Source organism: Hylobates moloch, unplaced genomic scaffold (assembly GCF_009828535.3).
Source record: "Hylobates moloch isolate HMO894 unplaced genomic scaffold, HMol_V3 SCAFFOLD_19, whole genome shotgun sequence".
Taxonomy (NCBI): domain Eukaryota; kingdom Metazoa; phylum Chordata; class Mammalia; order Primates; family Hylobatidae; genus Hylobates; species Hylobates moloch.
The window spans coordinates 60,797,662-60,825,130 of NW_026652294.1; the positions used below are offsets into that span (position 1 = coordinate 60,797,662).

A 27,469-nucleotide genomic window follows, 5' to 3' on the forward strand; every position below is an offset into this window, starting at 1 on the left:
AAATTTCACTCCTAAACATTCTGATGTAATTGGTTTGGCATGTGGTCTGGACACAGCAGTTTCTAAAATCCCAAAGGCAATTCTAATGTGCAGCCAAGGTTGAGAACCACTGTGTTAGCCTCTAGACTGAAAATGTGGGAGGTGATGATACAAATGTGAGATAAAGAACGCAGGACAAGGAGAAGATTTTAGAGTGGAAATGTGTAAGTACTTCAACTGCAGAAACACAAAGTCTAACAATATCCATGTGGTTCTACAGCAGACAACCAAGCAAATCGGTCTTGGGCTCACAGGATGGTTGGGGGAGAGGTAAAGAAAAGCAACTTATCTGACAACATCTGAAATCTTGAAGGCTAGGCCATCAGATAACAGAAAGCAGCAGAAGAAAACTGCCCCCAAATGAAGATGAAACAAAATTCAAGAACAGTTTTCTTCTAGTGGTTTTATATGTGGCAGGTGAGATTAGCTTTTAATTTGCTCCAAGCCAGGAGCTTTATATAAACAATTTACCTTAATCTTCACAACTCCGTGGGTTTGGTTCAATTACTCCTATTTGCAGAAAGAGGGATGGGCTGCACCTATAAAGAAAGGATATGGAACCTCAGAGAGCCTGGGAAGCCTATCCAAGTTCTCATAGTTACTAACAGGCAAAGACTGGATTCAGGCTCAGGTCTGAGCCACTCCCAAACCCATTCTCTTTCCCATTCCGTCCAATTTCCTGTGGGACTCAAAGTTTCAGATGGAAACCCTGAAGTCTCCAAAAAACAAAATCCTTGTCTAAAGCTTTTACTAGTGGTGGTCAACCTGATGCATATCAGAATTACTCAGAAAACTTTTAAAACCATAGATTTAAGGACCCCATCTCTATCTTAATGATTTAGAATATCCAGTGGGTTAGGCCACCAAGCATGTGTCCAAGGGGCCTTGGGGATATGAGCAAGCAAGCCTGGGCCCTGAAGTCCCACCTCTTATCAGGTCTGGCCAATTGTATCACCTCCCTCAGGTGGCAAGCTGATGATTCTCATGTACCTCTGCAGGCTAGCCCTTTACACTGTATTACAGGCTCAGGCATTCCAATACCTACTTGACTGCACTAGCATATGTAGGCCTCTCAAACTTAACATATTCAAACTAAACTCCAGATTTCCTGTCATCATCCCAAACCTGCTCCTCCTACAGTACTCTCAATATTAATGAATACAACTCCATTCAGTCTTCCACTTGCTCAGGCACTGGACTTCATAGTTATCTTTGATGTCTCTCTTGCCTAATATGCAATTAGTCGCAAATTCGGTCAGCTCTACATTCAAAACATATCTAGGATCAGACTGTTTCTCACTCTGGTCTAGGCTACTACCATCTCTCTAGCCTGGATTATTCAAATAAGCTCCTACTGGCCTCCCTGCTTCCACGCTTGCCCCCTATCATCTACCCTCAATAGATGAGTAAGGACAGTCCTATTTAGTGTAATTCAGATCACATCCCTCTTCTCCCCAAAGCAATTTAATGTGTTCCCATGTCATTCAGGGTAGGAACCAAAGTCTCAACAGGGGTGACAAGGTCCTATGTGCTCTTGCCTCTCTGACCTCCCCCAGCCAACATGGCACTTTACTGTTCTCATATACATGAGAACTTCCCAGACCCGGTCATACTCTCCCCCTCTTACTCTTCATTTTAATTCATTGCACTGATCACATCTGACATTAGGTATTATTCTCTATCAGTCTCATCCTTCCAGAGTATAGGCCCCATGAGGGCAGGGGCTTTGCCTGCCTCATTCACTCATACATGCCCAGGGCTCAGAACTGCCTTAGAGTAAATGTGGAAGATAACTGAAAAAAATGAATGGATTTATTCATCTACAGAATGGAGAAAATCAAAGCTACCTTGCTGGATTTATTGTGAGGATTAGAAATGATGTTTTAGAGTATCCAGCACCATGCCTGGCACTTATGCAACTATTCAATAAAATGGAGGCTATGACCAATATGGTAAATTGTGTTATGGAAGTAGATTAACCAAGAGGTATACTGAAATGTATAAATATGGCACTCCCAGATTGTCATGGACAAGAGGAAAGTTCTTAAGAGTTGGTGGGTTTGGCTATAAATATCTAGTTTGCCTCTAGTATAAAACTAAAGATAGAGATGAGAGCCCAACCTACGCTAAAGGAATAGAGTTGGTAAGTGATGAATGTAAAAAAGGTAAGAAGACTGCTATTTGTCCTCCCCAAATTCATATGCTGAAGCCCTAATACCCAATGTAATTGTATTTGGAGATAGTGCTTTTAGGAAGTAATTAAGATTAAATGAAGTCAAGAGGTCAAAGTCCTAATCCAATAGGATTGGTGACCTTATGAGAGAGGAAGAGAGAAAACAATCTCTCTCTCTCCACACACATGCACCACGAAACGGTTACATGAGGACATAGTGAGAAGGCGGCTATCTACCAGCTAGGAAGAGAGCCCTCATCAGAAATTAAAACATGGTCCAGCAACTTGATCTTGGATTATATAACCTCCAGAACTGCAAGAAAATAAATTTCTATTGTTTATGATATTTTGTTATGGCAGCCTGAGCTGACATAGGTCACATTCTGAGGTTCTGGGGGAAAATGAAATGAATTTGAGAGAGATACTACTCAACCCATATACTTTCTTTTTAAACTTGATTATTTTAACAAACTTTAAATCAAAGTAATTTTTTAAAACTATCTGAATTCCTGTATTTGTGAGCAAACCAATTATTACATAATTTTCATTTCACATGGATTTCTGAAGCTTTTATCTTTATAAATATTCCAGCTGGGTTTACTCTTTTTGAATAAAGTCATCTTAAAAAGTTAAGTTTGAAAGAAGCCTCTAAAATATATATACAATTTCTTGACTGCATGGTTATTGAGTCCTTGGGTAACAATATTTTACTAACTAAATGCTTTATTTCCATAAGTACACAAGCATGAGATCAACCAATGAATGTGTAATCTAAGACTTTCCGAAATAAAGAAGAGGCAGGTCCCTAACACTCTCCATTCTACAAAGGTCTCCCTGCCTCTGTCTACAGGTATTTAGAGAGCATTTGCTTCCTCCCCATCTGTGGGAGCTACTCTTTCTTGGCAGTTCAACCCAGTGGTGTGCTGGAGTTAGGCCAGCACTGCTCGGGGGAGCCAAGTGTGAGCCTCTTTTTCCAAGTCAGAGTTCAGTGATGTCACATTGGTAGCTTGAAAATGGCCATGTGAGACACAGAAACTGGTTCGTGCTACAAATCAAGGTTTTTCTTCCAGAAAGATGGTTGTTAAGCCTGTAGGAGCACACTGCTGGTTCCTCCCAGCTTGTGGCAAGTTTTATTGCACTCCAATTCTCATCTGTGGTGGTCAGGTATTATTATACTTCTTGGCTTAAAAAAAAAAAGATGGGACATTCTGAAAATGCAAAGTACAAAGAATAACATAACGCACTCATATACACATTATTCAGATTTCTCACTGTTAAGTACAATGTTCCTGATAATCTCTCTAAACAAGTATTAATGCTTCCTTTATAGCATTTGTTTGTGTGTGTCTCTAAAACAGGACAGACTTAAGGTTGTGAGGTTGTTGAGGTTATGACAGACGTTTGTAGGAATGCCCTTGAGATTCTTTTTCTGGAAAGGTGTAAAATGTCAGGGGACCAAGCCTCTGAGGGCTAGGCAAAAGCGGTGTTTTCTAAGGGGGTTTAGTCCCAAGGACAGTGATGCCAGAAGATGGAATGCTCCTTTTCCTAGGGAAAAAAATAGGGAGTTTTAATGTCTGCTTTTTTTAAAGTTTCACTTACTACAATTCAAAATCAAGGTTTATCACAAATGAGATTTCTGTCACACTGGAAACCAGCAGTCTCTGTGGAACGGAGATGCCCAGCACAAACCTGAACAAAGGGCGGAGCTGCAGAGGCACAGGGGTGTGAAAATGAGTGTTCCCTGCTGGAAGAGCAGGGATGAGGGGTGAGTCTGCCCTCCACACCCCATTTTTCTCCCCACCCTAGATGATTATGATGGGAGTATTTAGGGAAAGACCTTTTGTAAATCACTTTTTAAAAATTACAACCTGATTTAAATTGCTGTATTCTCAAGAGTGGCTTCCTTCTTTCACTGAAATTTCAAATAAAAACATAATGACAGGGCATCCGTCTATCACAACAGGGAAGAAGAAAATCCAACCCCCACCCTTGGTGTGAGTTGATGAACACAGCTGATGCACTTGGGCAGAACAGGTGGCCACAGTACTCCAAGTCACATCTTCCTGTTCTGACTGTTGGGGGAAACCTAATGGCTTTAGCAGCCATCAGGGAAGACCAAAGACATGAAACGTGGTTTCTGAAGTCTTTCACTGCTTTTAGTGACTTAATTCCTTTGTCATCCCTATCTGTCTTATAGAAACCAAGCCTCATTGCCCAAAGGAGCAGAGATCTTAAGCAGGACAAATGCTGAATAATTTGTAGTAGTATTCATTAATTGCTACTATCTGGTCCAGAAACTTAGAAAGAGCCCTGAAATACCTGAAAAACTGAAGACCATAACCAGATTTCATCCTATAACTATAATTTCAGAAGTATCTACTACATATATAATGTGTACACATCATCCAGCCTTGCAAAACACAAGAGATGGGTTTTGTTTCTCCATTTTACAGATGGAAAATGAAGTACAGAAAAATGTTAGTTTTTTTTCTCTATTTTCCCACTTTTGGAGAAAATTACAGTTGATGGCTATTTCGTTGAAATGGCAACCAACAGCTAAAAATATACTTGCCTCTTCATCACCTATCAAGAACCAAGGATGTCTTTAACTGATGGAAAAAAATTAAAAGTTTGTTCTTGGAAAAGATCAACAAAATTGACAAACATTTAGCTAGCTGAACTAGAAAAAAAAAAGAGAAAAGACACAAATTACTAAAATCAGAAATAAAAAGTGGGGATATTCATTCTGATCTACACAAGTAAACAAGATTATTAAGAGAGTACTACGAACAACTGCACTACAATGAATTGTATAACCTAAATGAAATGGACAAACTCTTAGAAACACAAAACCTACCAAGACTAACTCACAAAGAAATAGAAAATCTGAACAGACCTATCATTAGTAAGAAGATTGAATCAGTAACCAAAAATCTCCCAACAAAGACAAGCCTAGGATCTGATGGCTTCACCAGTGACTTCTACCAAATATTTGAAGAACACCAACTCTCCTCAAACTTTTCCAAAAAATTGAAGAAGGAAAATTTCCTGCTCATTCTATGAGGACAGCATTATCTTGATAGCAAAGCCAGACAAAGACACTACAAGACAACTAGAGACCAATATCTCTTTTGATCATTGTTGTGAAAATTCTCAACAAAATGCTAGCAAAGCAAATTCAACAGCATATTTTAAAAATTATACCCCATGACCAAGTGGTATTTGTTCCTGAAATACAAGCATATGGTTCAATATACAAAAATGGGTCCATCTAATACCTCACATTAACAAAATAGAGTAAAAACACACACACACACACACATGATCAATTGATGCAGGAATAAGTGTTGACTAAGTTCAACACCTTTTCATGATAAAAACAATAAGCTAGGAATAGGAAGAAATTACCTCAACATGGTAAAAGTCATATATGAAAACCTCACAATGAACATCATACTAAATGGTGAAAGACTGAAAGCTTTTACTCTAAGATCAGTAACAAGACAACGATGCCCACTGTGACCACATCTATTCAACACAGTACTGAACGTTCTGGCCAGGGCAATTTGGTAAGAAAAAGGAATCCAAATTGGATGTAAACAAGTAAAATTATCTATTTTCAGATGATATGATCTTACATATAGAAAACTCTAAAGATTTCCCACAAAAAGCTGTCAGAACTAATAAATGAATTCAACAAAGCAGCAGGACACAAAGTCAACACACAAAAATCAGTTGCATTTCTATACACTGACAACGAACAATCTGAAAAGGAAATTAAAAGGTTAATTCCATTTACAATAGTATCAAAAAGAATAAAATACTCAGGAATTAATTTAACCAAGGAGGTAAAAGACTTTAACAATGAAAACTACCAAACACTGCTGAAAGAAATTTTAAAAGACATATATAAATGGAAATACATCCCATGTTCATGAACTCGAAGACTTAATATTATTAAGACGTCAACATTATTCAAAGCAATCTACAGATTCAATGCAATCCCTATCAAAGTCTCGGTAACATTTTTTGTAGAAATGGAAATCCCATCCTAAAATTCATATGGAATCTCAAGAGACTCCAAGTAGCAAAAAGAATCTTAAAAAAACAAAGCTAGAAGACTCACAGCTCCTGATTTGAAAACTCACTACAAAGCTATGGTAATACAGTGCAGTACTGTCATAAAGACAGACATGTAGGCCAAGGGAACAGAGTAGACAGCCCAGAAATAAACCCTTGCATACATGGTCAAATGATTTTTGACAAAGGTACCAAGACCACTCATGAGAAATAATAATCTTTTCAACCAACGGTGCTCGGAAAAATGGATCTATATGCAAAAAATGAATTTGGACCTTTTTCTAATACTATATACAAAAATTAACTCCAAATACATTAAAGAGCTAGCTGTAAGATCTAAAACTCTAGAACTCTTAGAAGAAAACACGGGCAAAAGCTTCATGACACTGGATGTGGCAATGAATTCCTGGATATGATACCAAAGGCATACGCAACAACAAAAAAATTACACAATTGGACTTCATGAAAGTTAAGAAATTGGGTGCATCAAAAGACACTATACAGTGAGTAAAAAGGCAACCCACAGAATGGGAGAAAATATTTGTAAATCATATCTGATATGTACAGAACTCCTAAACTCAACAAAAAACCCAAACAACTGGATTAATAAATGAGTGAAGCCTTGAATTGACGTTTCCCCAAAGAAGATATACACATGGCTAAAAAGCACATAAAAAGGTGCTCAACATCACTAATCATTAGGTCATTACAACTCAAAACTACAATGAGACACCACCTCACACTCATAAGGATGGTAAACATCAAAAAATCAGAAAATAACAAGTGTTAGCAAGGATGTAGAGTAACTCGAACACTTGTGCACTGTTGGTGAGAAAGTAAAATGGTGCGGAAAAGAGCACAGTGGTACCTCAGAAATAAAAAAAAGAATTCCCTTAAGTTCCAGCAATTCCATTTCTGGATATTTACCCAAAATAATTGAAAGCAGAGTTTCAGAGAGATATTTGTATACTCATGGTCATAGAAGCATTATTCACAATAGCTAAAATGTGAAAGCAACTCAGTTGTCCATCAACAGGTAAACCTATATAAAAATTGCACTATTTACACACAATGGAATATTATTCAGCCTTAAAAAGGAAGGCAATTCTTATATACACTATTACATAAGTAAACCTTGGGACATTATGCCAAGTGAAATAAACCTGTCACAAAAAAGACAAATGCTATGTGATTCCACTTATATAAAGTAATTAGAATAATTAAAATCATAGAGCTAGAAAGTAGAATGGTGGTAGCCAGGGGCTGAAGTAGGAAAGGGGGAGTTATTACTTAATGAGGATAGAGTCTCACTTTTACAAGACAAAAAGAGTTATGGTGATGGATGGTGGTGGTGATTACGCAACATTATGAATGTATTTAATACCAGTGAAATGTATACTTAAAAATAGTTAAGATAATTTCATGTTATGCATGTTTTACTATGAAAAATAAGAAAAATTAATTCTAAATTATTTTAACTAAATTTATGAAGTCTAATATAGAGATTACAATTGTAATATGAGTATAAATTCTCAAATCACACTAAATAAGATTTGGGGCTTAATACTTGCAACAAAATTTATGTAATAAATAGCATCTTAGCATGCATTTCATTTTGGCAACATGTGATTATTGCATATTATGGCCTGGTTTCCTTAGGTGAAGTCTCAGAGCATCTACAAGTCTGAAACGTGGCCCTCTGATGCTCCCTGCACTGATACCAATGTGCTCTGCTGTTTTGCACACTAACGATTACTAAACGACAGAAAGAGTTATATTGTAACGAGAACTTAGGTAAATATACTCACATCTATGTTGTTTCTTTTGTAGTTAACTATTAGAAGAGACTGAGAAAAGGGAAGAGGAAGATTTGCCTACTGACTTACACAAACAGACAACCCTAGCACTGGATCATGCTACTCTCAACCCAAATAATGGTATTTATATAACACCTCTCTCCAAGGTGACAAAGCTCTTTTATGCCTCAAGTAGGAAACAGCGGGGAGGGATATTAAGACCCTGTGCTGTAGTAGTACACAGTCAGCAGCCCTAAGAACTTGTGACATGGGGCAGCAAACATCTCCCACCTCAAGATGGGGTGCTGCAAGGTGCCAACACAGGTCTCACAGCATGCCCTGGCAAAGCAGGCAACTGTCCCCCTCAGGGGCATCAAACAGTTTGTGCAATTTGAAAAACACACAACCCTCAGTGTACTAACATCATCAGCCTTTGCTTTCTCAGGTTTTCAGAGCAAATAGAGGGTGGTGTTAATAATATATGCTTATTGTAAGAAGGGTCCTGCAGTGAGATTTCTAAAGGCCTTGCCCACGGAGGAACTGCTGGGTTAGCATCTGAGATGCCCTAGGTTGAGCTTCAGTATCCCAGGAAAGGAAGGTGCATAATATTTCCTGAGTCCCTACTAAGTGTCAGGCACTGTGCCAAGTGTTTTTTGCTATCATGTTTCAAAACACAAAGATATCTTCAGTCTTTGCTGGAACTGGACTGACCTACACTCCCTGGGGGTTCAGGAGCCCTCATCTTAAGCTGAAAAGACAGTGACAGGTGTTCTCAATCTACCTCCTGCCTCAATGTAAGGTATCCAAGGAGCCTAAAGCCACTGGGCAAATAGCCTGATGGCCCCAGTAGACAGCTGTATGCTTGAAATAGGAGCTCCGGCTGGGAACAGCCACACTGTATTCGTTTTCTACATAGAATAACAAAATACCACAAACTCAGCGGCTTCAAACAATACACATTACCTCACAGTTTCCGCAGGTAAGTCTGGGCATGCCTAAATTGAGTCCTATGCTCAGGGTCTCGCCAGGCTGCAAACAATGTGGAGTCAGCCTGCTTTACCATCTGGAGGCCGGAGAGGGGAGAAGTCTGCATCCAGGCTCAGGTGGGTTGCTGTCTTCCTGAGTCCGGGCTGTTCACTTCTCTGTGGCAGTGTGATGGAGAGCTCTGGCTTCCCACTGGCTATTGGCTAGTGGCCACCCTTAGGTTCTAGAGCACTCCCAGTTCCTTGACATGTGGTCCTCTCCTTGGGCTGTCATAACATGGCAGTGTGCTTCTTCTAGACCAGGAAGGGAATGTCTCTCGTATTAGTCTGCTAAGACTGTCTCACATAATGTGACATGATCATGGGAGTGATGCACCATTGATTTTGCCGTATAATGTAATCACATCAAGGGAGTGGTGAGTAGTTGATTCCATTACCTTTGCCATATTTATTGGTTAGCAGCAAGTCGCAGGTTCCATCTACACCCAACAGGAAGGAATTATACAAGGGTGTGATTCTGTAGGAGTGACCCTAGAGTATACTTGCCACACATACCAAGCCTGGAGGTATCTTTGCAGTTTAAGACTTTGTAGCATAAGACATTTTGTTTTGAAAACAGAATGTGCTTTGGAGATAGTAATATCTGAATAAAGATTCTGGCTCTTCTGTTGTATACTTCGGGCAAATTGCTAATCACCTTGCAGCTTCAGTTTTCTCATCCAAAAATAGATACAACTATTATCTATGTATATAAACATAAATGTCTATTAATAGTTTCAGCCCAGTGGTTTTATACATGAGAGTATGCATATCCACACTTTTCCCAAAGCAATTGTGAAATATATTAATTGTGCATGACACCAAATAGATATTATACAGAGAACAGCTCTGATCCTGACCTGTAAAAGTCTGCAGACCACGACTCTTACCTGAAAAGTTAGCTACTCCTATAAGATGGAGCTTGTATATGCTTCACATGATTTGATTCATTCATTAAGCAAATTAATCAATTGCTAGCACCAAACTCTGTGCTAGGAACTGGGTATATATAAAGGAGTAAAAGAGACATAGTCCTTGTCTTCAATGACTATGTTTACAATATACTGGAAGAGATGAACAGCATTCATTCAATAAACATTTACTGAGGGCACTGCTTCCATTATTACGAATAGTAAACAAGATAGACAAGACTCTACCCTTCTGGAGATTACGTTCTCTGTGAGAAATGGGAGTGATGTGAAAACAATAAACAAAAAGATAAATTAGAAGATAATTCCAAATGTTGTTAGGAAATAATATAAGGAGGTATGAGGGGATGAGGAGAAACTATTTTCAATAGGGGTCGGGGGCAGGAAAGGACTGTACAGGGAGATGGCATCTGACTGAAGATGCAGTGATCAGGAGCAGCAGACATTAACAGGAGCTGGAGAAGAGTGTTCCAGGCAGAAGAAACACCTGTGCAAAGACCCCGAGGCAGGAACAAGGCTGAGGATAATTCTCAGGACAATGGAAGCCAGTGGCGAGTTACAAGCAGAGGAGTGACAAGATGTGATTTACATCTTTAATGGATGGAACTGGCTGCTATGTGAAGAATGTAAAATAGGAGAGTACTAATGAAAAAAGGCAGTATAGTGAACAAATCATAAGTTGCATAAAGTAAATATTATGAAAAGTGCAATAAAAGAATAGAATTGGGCTCTTTGCAGTGTACAAACAATCCTATGCTCAAGTCACTAGATTTCGGCGGCAGTGACAAGCAACACTTTAACAAGTAAATGTACACCTGAAGTGGTGCTAAATGCTCTGAAGAAAAGTAAAACAAGAAAAGGCTTAGGAAATTAGAAGGACTGATGTTTTAAACAAGATGGTCAGGAAAGCTGCACAAATTAGGTGACATTTGAGCAGAGACCCCAGCGAAGGCTTTGAGAAGACATGGAGAGGAAGTGATTGAGGCAAAGGGGCTGGCCAGGCCCCACAAACAACGTGCCTGTGTGTTTGAGGAAGGCTAGCTCAGAAGGAGCGAGATGGAGACGGCCAGGAACATAGGGAATGAGTTCAGATCCTCAGGACTTTGTAACCCACATAAGTGCTTTCAATTTTATTCTAAGTGAGGAACCTCTCAAGAGATTTGTAGAGAGGAACTCATGTGATGTGAAGGTAGCATGAGAATATAAAACTGGAGTAAAATGATTTCGACTTGGCCCTCAGGAGACGCCACTCAGAGTCGAGATATATAAGCTGAGACAGGAGGGATGGTAAGAAGACAGTTGTCGAAGAAGGGGCAGATGAGGGCCCGTATTCCACCAGGAGAAGGGGAAACAACCGCTGCAAACTCCTGATACAGCAAAGAACTTGAGGAACTGAAGAAACTAAAGGCCACAGAATGAACAAGAGGCAGAAGGACCTAGGAGAGACAGAAAGCACAGGGGCCACCACATGCTGGATCTTAAAGGCCATGCTGAGGATTTAGGTATGGTATTTATTTATAGTATTTAGGGACTATTCATGTGAGACGCCATTAGCTTAATTCTCAATATATATGTACACATGCATTTTAAATGTATATTATATTTGTTATGATTAAGAATCTTTTTCATTTTTTTTTCTTTTTTGAGACAGAGTCCCGCTCTGTCGCCCAGGCTGGAGTGCAGTGGCATGATCCTGGTTCACTGCAAGCTCCGCCTCCTGGGTTCACGCCATTCTCCTGCCTCAGCCTCCCAAGTAGCTGGGATTACAGGTGCCCACCACCAAGAGTGGCTAATTTTTTGTATTTTTAGTAGAGATAGGATTTCACTGTGTTAGCCAGGATGGTCTCTATCCCCTGACCTCATGATCCGCCCGCCTCGGCCTCCCAAAGTGCTGGGATTATAGGCATGAGCTACCGTGCCCAGCCCTGATTAAGAATCTTTTAAATAAGATCTGGCATTAGCTAATTCATTGTTTAGACACACAAGTAAAGAATATCATTATTCCACCAGTTCTAGCTGACTTAAAACTCTGAATCACTTACAGTGTCTCAAATATTTTAGGAACCTATTAATTTTCAATATTTTCCCCAAAGATGTAGAAGTAGAAACCCTCCAGTACATTAGTATATGAATTATATCACCCATCATCTGACTTAAATTTTCTTTCTTAATACATTTATCCTTGAAATACCCGATTCCTTTGAAGCTTAACAACATTTTCCTCACAACTGCTTTTGTAATCTGTCCTTTATGCATTTTGATTATTTTTCATTGCCAGGATGTGGAAATGGAAAAGCTCTGGCTACTAGACTCAGCACACATCCCTTATTCTTTAAGTGAAGGAAGGATATATTCATTCATACACCTATTCACCAGACATAGTGAGAGCAGACAATGTACCAGGCATAATGCTAAGGACTCTAAAAGATGCAAAGACGAACGCAAGTTATCCCGTCCTCCAGGAAAAACAGCAAATTCAGTGTGTTGTGAGATGAAGGATTTGGCTACATGAATGCCAAGTAATACATGTATTCATTTTCAGTTCCACAGTCACCAAATATAATCACTGTATTTATTCATCTTTGGAAGGAGATGATTAAGAGCACAGCCTGTGGGAAAAGAAGTACACTAATTTTAATAGAGTATCTTTCCAGGGACTAATGGGACATTTTGAAACTAATACAGCTAGCTTTTATTTCCACAGGCAATATTTCACAAATGAGATTTGAAATTATTACAAAATTCTAAATAGACATCGAATGACCCCAATTTGATACCTAAATCTCAGAAATGCAGGAAAAATCTAGACCATATAGGCATTCAAGGGAAAAGCATTTCCATAGAGAAACAAACCCCTACTGTGTACAACATTTTCCACATTCAAGCTGCTTTTTATGTAAGCAGTTTGGAAATTTATATTAGATTATCACATCAGGGTAAGAGTAAGTTCTCAGTGCAAACTGAAAAGGCCTCTCTCATAACAAAGATGCTAAGTCTGGAAAGGGTCCACAGTCCAACTGTCTACAATTCCATTCAAGTGTCATGAAACAGACTTTCAAATCCAGAGCCTAAAGATATCCTAATTCTAAATCAAGAGTCCATTTCTCTATTGAAAAAAAAAAAAACCCCACTGATAAAACATAAAACCAAGGAGGTAAACATGAAACATATATCAAACAGAAAGGCAAATTATCTAGTGCTGTACTGTCTATTATGGTCACCACTGGCCACAGCGGGCTGCTTAGCACCTGAAATGTGGCTACTCCAAATTGAAATGTGCTGTAAGTATAAAATACAGACCAAAATTCAGAGGATGAAAAAAACATAAAATATCTCAATTTTTAATAGTGGTTAATATTTTGGCTATAATGGGTTAAACAAAATATATTATTAAAGACAATTTCATCTTTCTTTTTACTTTTATAATGTGGTTTCTAGAAAATTCAAAATTACATATGTGGCTTGCATCCTATTTCTATTGGACAACACTGATTTAGTTTTTGCTTCCCCATAAGGCATCAGAATATGTAAAGAAAACTGACTTATATCTTCTTCAATGATTTTTGCTCAAAGATATCGTAAGAATAGGCACTTACAACCAGTAGAATGGAATTTGTGCACAGTACTTTTTATATTCAAATTATTTCTTATTTAAGCAGTTTAGGAATGTGTACTGGTTTATGCTATTCCAGTTCAAGCTTGGATGACTTTAGAGCTGTCTGTCCTGCGTTCTCGAAAGCCCGCCCTCACAGGGCAGACCTTTAAGCCTGTGATCCCGCTCACGCTTCCACATCTCATCAGTTAGCTGGACTTTCCAGGAGGAATTAGCTGTGAAGCCTTCTGGGCTCCTCTCCTCAGACTGTGTGTAACTTACACTAAGACTGTGAGGTTCCAGAGGACAAGCCTCCAGTCTTGGTCTCATTTCTGCCCCAAAGCATCTAGAATTGCTCTTTGCATAAAAGTAAATGCATGTGACAAATGTTGGTTACATATGAGTATCTGATGATTTAGGGAAAAGGAAGAATTTTTCCTCCCACTTTTTGTATTAGAGAAGTTTTAGTACATTAGACTCTGACAGTCAACTGTGCTTCATAATTCGTTTATTCCAGTATCCAAGTGCCTATTGGCTGCCTGGAACTGAGCTGGGGGCTGGGGATGTGGTGGTGAATAAGACAGGCACAGCGCTGAACTCACAGGGGATGAAAAACAAAACCACAAGTATGGCATGTGCCCCACTGAAAAGCAGCTGGGATTACAAAAGGGACAGTGACAGGGGAACCTAATGTGGTTGGAGCCAAGGAAGGCTAATAAGTGACCTTTACGCTGGACCTGAGGGAGCTGTTAGCCTAGCAAGGTGTTGGGGAAAGGGCAGGCTGACCATGCAGGGAGGGCCCCTTAAGCCATGTTAAAAATGAAAGTTAATCCTAAAGGCATGAAAAGCCATGGAAGCGTTTTATATAATATGACCAAATTTGCTTTTTAAAATATCATTCTGGGAATGAGCAAGAGTGGATGTAGGACCTTCACAGAGCATAGCCATGTATTCTTAAAAGCTAAACAAAATCACTTCGGTCATCACTTCAATAGGAACTGAGTTTTAAGAATAGAAAACATGTGTAAGCTCCACACCCCCAAGATGTGAAAGCCAGCAAGCACCCTGGAGCAGTAATCTAATACAGATGTACTCCCAAAGTACCCTCAAAGCATCAAATCCTACTGATTCCCCTGGCCTGTCCATGTAAATCTGCTACTTGGCATCAGGCCCTGTCCTAACCCAAGCCACATCTTGCTTATTCAGAACCAGCATTCAGTATCCACACTGGTTGGCCCAGCTCTAGGGTTCACTGAAAGGCTGAGTGGGCAAAGTATTTAGCAAACTGCATGAGTTTGGGAATATTCTTTCTGCTCTCCTGTGCTCAAAGACTCTCTCTCTGGGTGTTTGCCTAACTCTGAACTTTACCAGTTACCTGGTCTGGGCTCTATGGCCAGTGTCTACTCTCACGGCAAGAAGCTGGTGGAGGGATGAAATTGTACCTGTTGTAAACAATTAAATGCAGGTTGTTTAAATTCTGTGGAATGATTACACAAAATTTTGTTTTGTTCTGGACTCTTCTGGGTAGTACTTATTCATATATGTATGTGACCTGCCCATGCATAACTGTTTTTCTGAAACCAACCTCGAATTGCCTGTAATGGCCTTCATTGTTCTCTTTAGCGGCAGATGTCCATTCAACTCTCAAATGGTCACAAAACCATTATATTGGCAGCCAATTAGCACATGCAATATTGTATTAAAAATGTCATTTCTAAACATTAAGATATTCTCAATTACCTCCTCCTTTGATGTTTTTTATTAAAATAAAAACAAGCCTTAATCCCACAACTTCCTTTCTGAATTTCTCTGGTACTCACTCTGAAAGGCAAGGACCCTTTACACCTAAATGAAATGGAGCCTACCCTTCTCAGAGGCAGGATCGTGCAACGTGAAGTGCAGAGACTTAGGAGGTAGTCAGACCTGAGTTCCAATCCTGTCTTCATCCCTTCCTAGGTACGTGAATGGGAAAGTTCCTTAAATTCTCTGACCCTTGTTTTTTCCTGAATAAAATGAGGCTAGCCTACTGTATTAGTTTTCTAGAGCTGTCATCTCAAATGACCACAAACTGGGTGGCCTGAAAGAAAAGAATTGATTCCCTCACAGTTCAGCATGCCGGAAGTCTGAAATTAAGGTGTCAGCAAAGTTGGTTCCCTCTGGAGGCTCTGAGAGAATCCTCCCTTATGTCTTCCAACTTGTGGTGGTGGCTCCTGGCATTCCTTGGCTCGTGACATGTAACTTCAACCTCTTCTCATTCTTCACGTGGCCTTCTTTCCTGTTTTTCTCTGTGTCCTCTCCTCTTCTCATAAGGACACCCATCATTGGTTCTAGGTGCCACCCTAAACCTAGGAAGAGTTCATCTCAAGATCCTACATCACTACTTACATCTGCAAAGATTATTTCCAAATAAGGTCACATTCCTTATAAGTTTAGTTATGGATGGACCTGAATTTGGGGAGACACACTATTCAACCCACCACACCTACCTACAACAGAGCACAGTTCCATTATGCTCAGGAAAACTGATGAGCTCCCACTGATAATTTGTGTTACAGTGAATTTTTAGTCTATTTTCACACTAGAAATTCTTCAACTGTTTTTACTTTATATGGAGAAAAATGGTTACTTTTAAAGATGAGACAGTGCCTCATATACCTAGCACTGCACTGAAAATGCATCAGTGCTCAATAAATACTGTATTCCTCCTCCCATTGCCTTTATCTTAGCCCTACAACCATGAGTTACAAGTACAACTCATGTGAAAATCCCGGGAAATCATGGAGTACTTCAAGGTTCTAGGCAAAGATAAAGACCAAAACTTCTTGCCCCTATATAATGATTTCTTGTGGGGAAGCAGGGCGAGCAGTTCTCTTTCAGAACTTGACCTATGACAGTGGTTTAAACACTAAGGAATAAATGTGCATCCAAGAGATCTTTGCATCTCTGTGAAAAACAGTAGTTACCAAGAAGGTTCTGGGTAAAAATTAGAAACTTGATTTTTGCAGTTCTCTGACCAATTTGCTAAGCATTTGAAAACATATCTAGTCCACTGTCAGTTACATTCCTGGCTCCTATAGCTTACCACATTTTCTTCCATATTTTCCTCCCTCATTTCTAATGTGTTTTATGAACAAAAACAACAGCAATAAAAATCCAGAAAGTTATTCCTACATAGTTTGTTCATCCTCAGAATAGCAGCTGGGCCGGTCATAGGTGAATAAGGATGGAAGGAAGCTGCAGCCAGCAGCAGGGGGCATAGAGAAGGAGCCAGCACTTACTATGGCACATACCTGCTTCCTCTCATCCCACACCCGCCCCTTTTCTTATCACTTGTCCACTATTGCTCAGTATCCAAACTCACTGGGGCTGGAGCAGTTGTCTGCATCATCCTCTCTAGGACCATAAAATACACGGAACCCCAACCTGAAACTTGCAAAGAAACTAGCCTCAAGACTAAGGGGTCTTCCAAATATTCACACATCTCACTTAAATACAACCAGACTCACTTCCCGTTTCCACGCCCTGTGGTTAGAAACTGACACACAGGAATGGTAATGAGGAGGTCTATCAGGTAGGCTGCTTTGCTTTGCTATACCTAGTGCCTACCGAAACTGCCCCAACTCCGCCTGGTCCTCTTATCAACATATAGCTCCATTATCTCTATTACCACTCCTTTTTTTAGAGTATAACAAGTTAGCAGGAACCAGTGCTGATCTGTGATGTGCTTGGAGAAGAATCAGAATCAAGATCAACACTCTGAAGACTTTGGTGATGCCCTATGAAGAAACCCTCTGTGTTTCATGAAAATGATTCACCTCCCTACTTTTTCACATCTTCTGGGAATCATTATATCTTATCTTAAACTATCCTAATTTTCCTTTTTACCATCTCTTGAAAGTTCAAGGTCAACTGATAACAGTTTATAGCTACCCTGATATTATGTGTCACCTGAACTGTTTGCATACATTATTTGTTAAATATACCATGGTCACATAAAATACCACACATCTTCCAGTTACTTCAATGTGAGCTTTAAAAAGCCCTTCTCCCCAGTTAAAATGTGCTATCCATAAAGTCGCTAACCTCTCAGAAAAGTGGACTGAGGAAGCAACACCAAAAGAAGAAACACACCAAACTTAAAATGTCTATCAAGAGAAACTAAAAGTTACCTCAAGGGATCCTTTAAACATGTAAGATGATGCCTTACCTGGATTGGGTTGAAGGTATTCAATTGTTTTAGTCATTATTTCCATCACAGCCCTGCTGGTGACATCCACTTTCTGAAATGAGAAAATAAGTGCTCTAAATGACAAAAATGATGAGCTTTAGAATATCGGTTTTTGCTTGAGTCTGTATACAACGGCGGGGTATGCAACAGAGCCCCGGACATGTCCCGCAGTAGGTGAGGGAGGCTGAGACGGGGCTGGAAGTCATGCTGACACTGTACTCAGCAGTGGTCTGCCAAGATGTGGAAAGCCTGTTTATCCAAAGAAGAAGCTCATAGTTTCCTAAAATTTGTTTCAAAATATAATTCATTACCTTTTGGTAAAAACAAGGTGAATAAAATGAAACATATTTTGTCCCAGAGGCATTTATTGGATGCCTACAGTGGGTCAGGCATGGAGGCAGATTTTGCTGCCCTGAAGAAAGAATCATGCAGCATCAACTCTGCTTATTCAAGAAGTGGGGAGCTTTTTATTTAACTTCTAAGAACATCCTAAAAATATAAAATCTTGAGCAAAGACTTCTAGTCTGTCCTTGAACTTTTGGTTAATGCTAAACAAAAATCTTGATGCTAAAGTCTATCCTCTAAATTTGGTCTATCCTCTAAATTTCTAAATGTGGAATGGTCAGTGTTTGCCTTCAGCATCTCACCATGTTCTCTTTGTCAGGCCCCTCTCCCCACATGAAAGAGGTCATGGAAGGTGCTCACTGCAGTCAGGTCCTCTCTGTCTTTCTCCAAGAAATCCTTTTCTTATCAGCATGTGTGGTCCTCCTATTCACCCTACATGGTAAATGACTAGTGAGAATAAATGCATCCTCCTATTCAAGGTATGTACAAGTAATATATGACATAGGTAAAAATGAAAGTGATTAAATTTTAATGTAGAAATTTAGGTATCAATTAAGTCCACTGGAGAAATTTTGTTTGTTAAAAGGCTCCTCCTTCAACTATTAGAAACTTTTCCATAACCTGCTGTACCTAGTGGTATATAATATATACCAGTATAATATCAGTATATACCAGTATAATATCAGTATATACCAATATATACTGTTATATAATATCAGCCTTGCATAAAGCAAGCCTCCTCCTTTTCCATAATCCACGCATTAAGAGATTTTATCTTTCAGTTCAGTTTTTCAATACTTAATAATTTTCCATTACATGGCAGTCATATTACTGTGTGTGTTTGCTATTACTAGGATCAATGGAGGAAAACAAATTTTTTCTTGTGAGGTTATAGCGATATAAAATTATCTTTAGAAGGATGCAATTTCAAATGTGCCTGTCTACATATAAACCTTGTATAAATATCCTTTTGATTGATTCAAATTTCAAAGATCTTTAAGATTGAGTGTGTACTAGGTAGTGATTAGCTTTAAAGTGCTCAGTGGCCCCCTGGAGTTGCGCAGTACACAACTCGTGAAGCCATATGCGAAGGTCCTAGTATTAGCAAAATTTCAAACAACCACTATGTACTCAAGTCATGGAATGTCTTATGCCAGGGAAATGCATCAAAGGTGTGTACGGAACAAATATGCTGAAACTCCATGGTATGTGTGTGATAGGAGTACAAATGTAGATCCCCTGCTATGTGATGGGGAATTAAGGAATTAGATGACAAATGTGCCTAGATACCCTGTAGTTATGATGAGAAGGAAAATCATTCAAAAAGCCAAGGTTTCTAAAAAAGAGTGCCATAGGAATTAAATTTTCCAATGGCCGTTTGATATCCTGATGTCATCTGCTGTTAGGGGGCTGACCAATTTCTAAGTTTCCCCCATCTCTGTCCTTAATAATTATAACAATCATCACCATAAGCTGTCTTCTGTTGTCAGAAACTGTTCTAAGGACTATACATATCTTTACACACTCAATGCTCACAAACTCTGTAACGTATATGAGAAAACAGATACAGAGGGGTTAAGAAACTTCCCCAGTTCTAGTTCCAGGGTGTGTGTTCTTAATGACCATCCTATACTTTTTTTTTTTTTTGGAGACAGAGTCTCGCTGTCGCCCAGGCTGCAGTGCAGTGGCATCATCTCGGCTCACTGCAAGCTCCGCCTCCCGGGTTCACGCCAAGCTCCTGCCTCAGCCTCCCGAGTAGCTGGGACTACAGGCACCCGCCACCTCGCCCGGCTAATTTTTTGTATTTTTAGTAGAGATGGGGTTTCACCCTGTTAGCCAGGATGGTCTCGATCTCCTGACCTCGTGATCTGCCCGCCTCGGCCTCCCAAAGTGCTGGGATTACAGGCGTGAGCCACTGCGCCCAGCCCATCCTATACTTCTTGAAAGCAAAAGCTCTTCCTAAAAAGACAGGCAACAGAGGCATCTCCCAACATGAAAGAGAGGCCAAGTTAGAGCTGGAATATGCTTTGTTCCCTCCCCAAGATGGGGCTGGGGACCTGGCAGTAGCCGACAAAACAGGATCAGCAGGAAGGTACCTGCCATCCCATACTATGTTTTTGTTTTGAAACTTCTCAAAGTCTGTGGAAGCTTCATCCACAAGACTATTCCATCCTGGGCCTCTCTGGAAGGGAGGCTCTGCCATGCTGACCTGCTGAACCACATGCCCTCAGTTTCACGGGTTTCCCTACAGAGGCTGGTACCTGCAGTGTCTATCCCACCTGGCCCACAGGGAGATGAGCAAGGAAGGCTGTGAAAGCTAGTTTCTCATTATGGCTACAGAACCCCCTTCCCTTTTAAGCTCTGGGTAGGGAGCCCAACCACTCATGTTGCATAAATAGATGCCACTAGCTTGGCTGAAGCCAGTGGTCTCAGGAAGACCCAGAGACCCCAGGGATACCAATATTAGATTATTACATTTGGTTCCCAGGGCAGGATTCCATCTGAAAAGAGAAGTAGGAATAAGAACTATTCCAGTGTCCCTTGTGACTTATCTAAAGAAAGAGCTCATCCCACCCAGATGTTTACCGACTTTGTGCCCATTGAGGCGGACTCCTTCAACACTTTTGGTTACCTAGTTCAGGCATAATTACAGAGCAAGTTCTACCTAAACCCTTTTGACTACAGCATAAAACAACCTTCACTTGAAATCCACCACCTCTGAAAACAACTTTATTCAATATAGTTATATTTGTATTTCATTATCAGGAATTATACTAAAAAGGGACCCACTTTTGGCAAATCCATTCCTAGGCCCTTGCTACTGACTGCATTTTTTTTTTTTTTTTTTTTTTTTTTTTTTTTTTTTTTTTTGAGACAGGGTCTTACTCTCTCCCCCAGGCTGGAGTGCAGTAGTGCAATCTCAGCTCACTGCAACCTCTGCCTCCCAGGTTCAAGCGATTCTCCCTCCTCAGCTTCCCAAGTAGCTGGGACTAGAAGCACGCACCACCATGCCTGGCTAATTTTTGTATTTTTTGGTAGAGATGGGGTTTTGCCATGTTGGTCAGGCTGGTCTCGAACTCCTGGCCTCAAGTGATCCATCCACCTTGGCCTCCCAAAGCGCTAGGATTACAGGCATAAGTCACTGCACCAGGCATGGCTGCATTCTTACAGATAATTACTTGATAGACTTCATGGACATAAGAGGAAGAGACCAGGGGAGCATTCTGTTTAATGCTTTAATTTATTAAATGTCCACATCTGTGGCCTAGATAAGGGAAGGGAGCTCTTTAAGTGTGTTATAAGAGGAAAAGTAGTTCCCAAGGCCATGAATCAGAGGCTTTCTTTAAAAAAGTACCAGAAGAACTGAATGGTCCAATGATTAGTCACATTCTAAAGTCATCTGCCAGTAGGAGGCTGACTAATTTCTAACTTCTCTCCACCTCTGTCCTCCATAATAATGCCCAGGACTCTTGTGCTAAACTACACTGTGTCAGCCGGAGACAAGCTGAGGGCCATAATAACCCCATGAGACTCCTGAATGTGCCTTGTTATGCACTTGCCAGGAGAGTTACTTATATACCTAAGCTGGTAATATCCAAGTACATATTCTCTTAGTAACAGGCCTGATTAAATTAGCATAAAGAAGATTTCTGCTTAAGTAATTTATTATAACTAGCAATTCCCATAAGCTCCCAGAATTGAGCTTATTGCCATTTGAGAACAGCACAGTTTAACTTTGACCTTATGACATGTAACTGTTATTTTTCTCAATGCCCAAAATTTCCAATTACTATTTGAAAGTAAGTTTTGATGCATCCTAAATTACAAGAATTTCTCATCTTATAAGCTCCTGAGCCTCCATCTTCAACTAACCTTGCCTGGGATTGGTGTGAGAAGCCATTATGGAAGGCTGTTTAAAGAAAGTGAAACTGTTCATATCCTTCACCCACTTTTTGATGGGGTTGTTTTTTCTTGTAAATTTGTTTGAGTTCTTTGTAGATTCTGGATATTAGCCCTTTGTCAGATGAATAGATTGCAAAAATTTTCTCCCATTCTATAGGTTGCCTGTTCACTCTGACGGTAGTTTCTTTTGCTGTGCAGAAGCTCTTTAGTTTAATGAGATCCCATTTGTCAATTTTGGCTTTTGTTGCCATTGCTTTTGGTGTTTTAGACATGAAGTCCTTGCCCATGCCTATGTCCTGAATGGTATTGTCTAGGTTTTCTTCTAGGGTTTTTACGGTTTTAGGTCTAACATTTAAGTCTTCAAAAAAGGGGCGAAGGATACGAACAGACACTTCTCAAAAGAAGACATGTATGCAGCCAACAGACGCATGCAAAAATGTTCATCATCACTGGCCATCAGAGAAATGCAAATTAAAACCACAATGAGATACCATCTCACACCAGTTAGAATGGCGATCATTAAACAGTCAGGAAACAACAGGTGCTGGAGAGGATGTGGAGAAATAGGAACACTTTTACACTGTTGGTGGGACTGTAAAGTGGTTCAACCATTGTGGAAGACAGTGTGGTGATTCCTCAGGGATCTAGAACTAGAAATACCATTTGACCCAGCCATCCCATTACTGGGTATATACCCAAAGGATTATAAGTCATGCTGCTATAAACACATGTGCACACATATGTTTATTGTGGCACTATTCACAATAGCAAAGACTTGGAACCAACCCAAATGTCCATCAATGATAGACTGGATTAAGAAAAGCACAAATACACCATGGAATACTATGCAGCCATAAAAAGGATGAGTTCATGTCCTTTGTAGGGACATGGATGAAACTGGAAACCATCATTCTCAGCAAACTATCGCAAGGACAAGAAACTAAACACCACATGTTCTCACTCATAGGTGGGAACTGAACGATGAGAACACTTGGACACAGGAAGGGGAACATCACACACGGGGGCCTGTCGTGGGATGGGGGGAGGGGGGAGGGATAGCATTAGGAGATACACCTAATGTAAATGACCAGTTAATGGGTGCAGCACACCAACATGGCACATGTATACATACGTAACAAACCTGCACGCTGTGCACATGTACCCTACAACTTAAAGTATAATAAAAAATAAAAATAAAAAAAGAAAGTGAAACTGTAAATATATACAGATACAGGCTTTTTTTAGGTAATAAAAACTCCCATTTCTACTTCTTTAAATGGCTGAAAAAATCTGAAATGAGACTACTATTTTACTGCACAAAATAATTATTCAAATTTCAAATTCACATTTCAGCATCCTTAGATAAAGTTTTGTTGGAAAACAGCCATACTCATTCATTTAAACGCTGTCAATGGATGCTTTTGTGTTTCGACAGCATTGGCAAGGAGTTGTAAGAGACCTCAGAGACCCTCTGGCCCCAAAAACCTAAAGCACTTACAAAAAATCTTGATCCCTGTGCTAGGTGCTAGCTTCACTAATAATAATGCCATGCTGAATCTATAGATGATACTGATTATTTCACCAGCTGTCTCAGTCTTTAGAGACAAGATACTAGAGAACATAAGGCATGGAAATGACTAGAATGGGGTTACTCTTCCAGAGACAAGTGAATATTACCTTTCTTCCCTGAAGAAAATAAAAGTTGGTGTTTCCTGAACTTAGGTGTAAGGACTCGTGAACAGTGTGGCGTTATTTGTGGAGCAACAAAAGGACTGAAAGATATGATTTCATGCTATTAGGTATCACATCATACCAGATGCTGTAGCAGAGCAAAGTTTAAGAAAAACATAGACACCTTAAAGGGAGCACCAACAGTTTGTGAGTTTAGTGATCATTAATATATAAATGAATTAAGTCAGCCATGGTGGCGCATGTCTGTTACCCTAGTGCTTTGGGAAGCCAAGATAGAGGGATTGCTTAAGGCCAGGAGTTCAAGAGTAGCCTGGGAAAAAGTGAGACCCCATCTATACAAAAGATTTTAAAATTAGCCACAAAGATACAACAAAAAAGAAAACTTTAGGCCAAGGTCCTTGATGAACACTGATGCAAATCCTCAATAAAATGCTGGCAAACCAAATCCAGAGGCATGTCAAAAAGCTTATCCACCATTATCAAGTAGGCTTTATCCCTAGGATGCAACGTTGGTTCAACATATGCAAATCAATAAATATGATTCATCACATAAACAGAACTAAAGAAAAAAAAACACATGACTATCTCAATAGATGCACAAAAGGTTTCCAATAAAATTCAACATTCATTCATGTTAAAAAGTCCCAATGAGCTAGGTATTAAAGGAATGCACCTCAAAACAATAAGTGCCATATATGACAAACCCATATCCAACATCATACTGAATGGGCAAAAGCTGGAAGCATTTCCCTTGAAAACCGGCACAAGACAAGGATGCCCTCTCTCACCACTCCTATTTAACATAGTACTGGAAGTCCTCACCAGGCCAATTAGGCAAGAGAAAGAAATAAAGCACATCCAAGTAGGAAGAGAGGAAGTCAAACTATCCATGTTTGCAGACGGCATGACCCTATGTCCAGAAAACCCCAGTCTCAGCCAGAAAGATTCTTAAGCTGATAAAGAACTTCAGCAAAGTATCAGGATACAAAAATCAATGTTCAAAAATCACTAGCATTCCTGTACACCAAGAACAGTCAAGCCAAGAGCCAAATCAAGAACAATCTCCTTCACAATTGCCACAAAAATAATAAAATACCTAGGAATACAGCTAACCAGGGAGGTGAAAGTTATTTATTTATTTTATTTTTTTGAGACAGAGTCTCACTCTGTCACCCAGGCTGGAGTGCAGTGGCGCGATCTTGGCTCACTGCAAGCTCCGCCTCCTGGGTTCAAGCCATTCTCCTGCCTCAGCCTCCTGAGTAGCTGGGACTACAGGTGCCTGCCACCATACCCAGCTAATTTTTTGTATATTTAGTAGAGTCGGGGTTTCACCATGTTAGCCAGGGTGGTCTCGATCTCCTGACCTCATGATCCACCCGCCTCAGCCTTACAAAGTGCTGGGATTACAGGCGTGAGTCACTGCACCCGGCTGAAAGTTCTTTACAAGAAGAACTATAAACACTGCTGAAAGAAATCAGAGATGATACAAACAAATGGAAAAACATTCCATGCTCATGGATAGGAAGACTCAATATCATTAAAATGGCCATATTGCTCAAAGCAGTTTATGAATTCAATGCTACTCCTATTAGACTACCATTAAGATTCTTAGCAGAACTAGGAAAAACTATTTTAAAATTCATATGAAACCAGAAAAGAGCCTGAATAGCCAAGGCAATCCTACGCAAAAAGAACAAAGCTGGAGTCATCATGCTATCCAACTTCAAACTATACTAAAGGGCTACAATAACCAAAACAGCATGGTACTGGTACAAAAACAGACACATAAACCAATAGAATAGAATACAGATCTCAGAAATAAAACTGCACACCTACAGTTATCTGGTCTTTGACAAATCTGACAAAAATCAAACAATGGGGAAAAGATTCCCTATTCAATAAACGGGTGCTAGGATAACTGGCTAGCCATATGCAGAAGATTGAAACTGGACCCCTTCCTTACACCATATACAAAAATTAACTCAAGATGGAATAAAGACTTAAATGTATAAACTCCAAATCATAAAAACCCTGAAAGACAACCTAGGCAATACCATTCAGGACACAGGCATGGGCAAAAATTTCATGAGGAAGACACCAAAAGCAATTGCAACCAAGGCAAAAAATAACAAATGGGATCTAATTATACCAAAGAGCTTTTGCACAGCAAAAGAAACTACCAACAGAGTAAACAGACAAGCTATAGAATGAGAGAAAATTTTTGCAAGCTATGTATCCAACAAAGGTCTAATATCCAGCATCTATAAGGAACTTAAACAAATTTACAAGAAAAAAAGCAAACAACCCCATTAAAAACTGGACAAAGGACATGAATACTTTTCAAAAGAAGACATTTATGTGGCCAAGAAACATATGAGAAAACATTCAACATCACTGATCATTACAGAAACAGAAATAAAAACCACAATGAGATAAAAAGTCAAAAAATACAGATGCTGATAAGGTTGTGGAGAAAAAGGAATGCTTATACACTGCTGGTAGGAGTGTAAATTAGTCCAACCATTGTGGAACACAGTGTGGTGATTCCTCGAAGTCCTAAAGACAGAAATACCATCTGACCCAGCAATCCCATTACTGGATATACACCCAAAGGAATATAAATTGTTCTATTATAAAGACACATGTACACATGTGTTCACTGCAGCACTATTCATAATAGCAAAGACATGGAATCAACCCAAATGCCCATCAATGAGAGACTGGATAAAGAAAATGTGGTACGTATACACCACGGAATACTATGCAGCCATAAAAAAGAGAGAGCAGGTTCTTTGCAGGGACATGGATGGACCTGGAGGCCGTTATCTTTAGCAAACTAATGCAGGAAGAGACAACCAAATACCACATGTTCTCACTTATAAGTGGGACAAAAATGATGAGAACACATGGACACACAGAGGGGAACAACACACACTGGGACCTATTGGAGGGTGGAGGGTGGGAGGAGGGAGACAATCAGGAAGAATAACTAGTGAGTACTAGGCTTAATACCTGGGTGATGAAATCATCTGTAAAATAAACTCCCACGACACGTGTCTACCTATGTAACAAACCTGCACATGTACCCCTGAAGTTAAGATAAAAGTTTAAAAAAAGAAATAAATTGGACCTCAAATATCAAATAAATAATAAAAATTAGGCAGGCATGGTGGTGTGTGCTGGTGGTCCTAGCTACTTGAGAGGCTGAGGCAGGAGAATCACTTGAGCCCAGAAGTTTGAGGTGATAGTGAGCTATGATTGAGCTACTACACTCCAGCCTGGACAACAGAGTGAGACCTCAATCTCCAAGTAAGTAAGTAAATAAATAAACTAGATAAATAAGTAGATGAATTACATACCCACTTGAAAATGGGTAACTCACAGTGGTAACATAAAAGAAATATTAAAAAGGCATATGAAAAACTAAAATATTTTCAAATTCCTAACTTTTCTGTCACTGAAGAAAATACAACTATTAATAATGCATACACACCCACTTAAAGTACTGAGACTCCTGAACAAGAACAGCTAAATAAACAATCACAGAGACATGATGAAAACCATGTCCTGGGAAGGTCTGTCTGGCAGTGAGATACAGGCAGGTCCAAGAGTGATGTTTTTAATAGTCCCCTACTGACTCAGAAGAGTTAATGCATCTGTCCCCAAGCTG

General features: G+C 39.7%; 1 protein-coding gene across 3 annotated transcripts in view; it reads right to left on the reverse strand.

Annotated features, from left to right (window-relative positions):
* The window catches only part of SH3GL2 (SH3 domain containing GRB2 like 2, endophilin A1), a 251,888-nt gene that overhangs the window by 16,832 nt on the left and 207,587 nt on the right, over positions 1-27,469 (reverse strand). For all 3 annotated transcript variants that reach the window (XM_032139063.2, XM_032139065.2, XM_032139066.2), the window contains exon 3: positions 17,839-17,911. In XM_032139063.2, the coding sequence (XP_031994954.1) occupies positions 17,839-17,911 (73 nt within the window). The remainder of the gene's footprint in view (positions 1-17,838; positions 17,912-27,469) is intronic.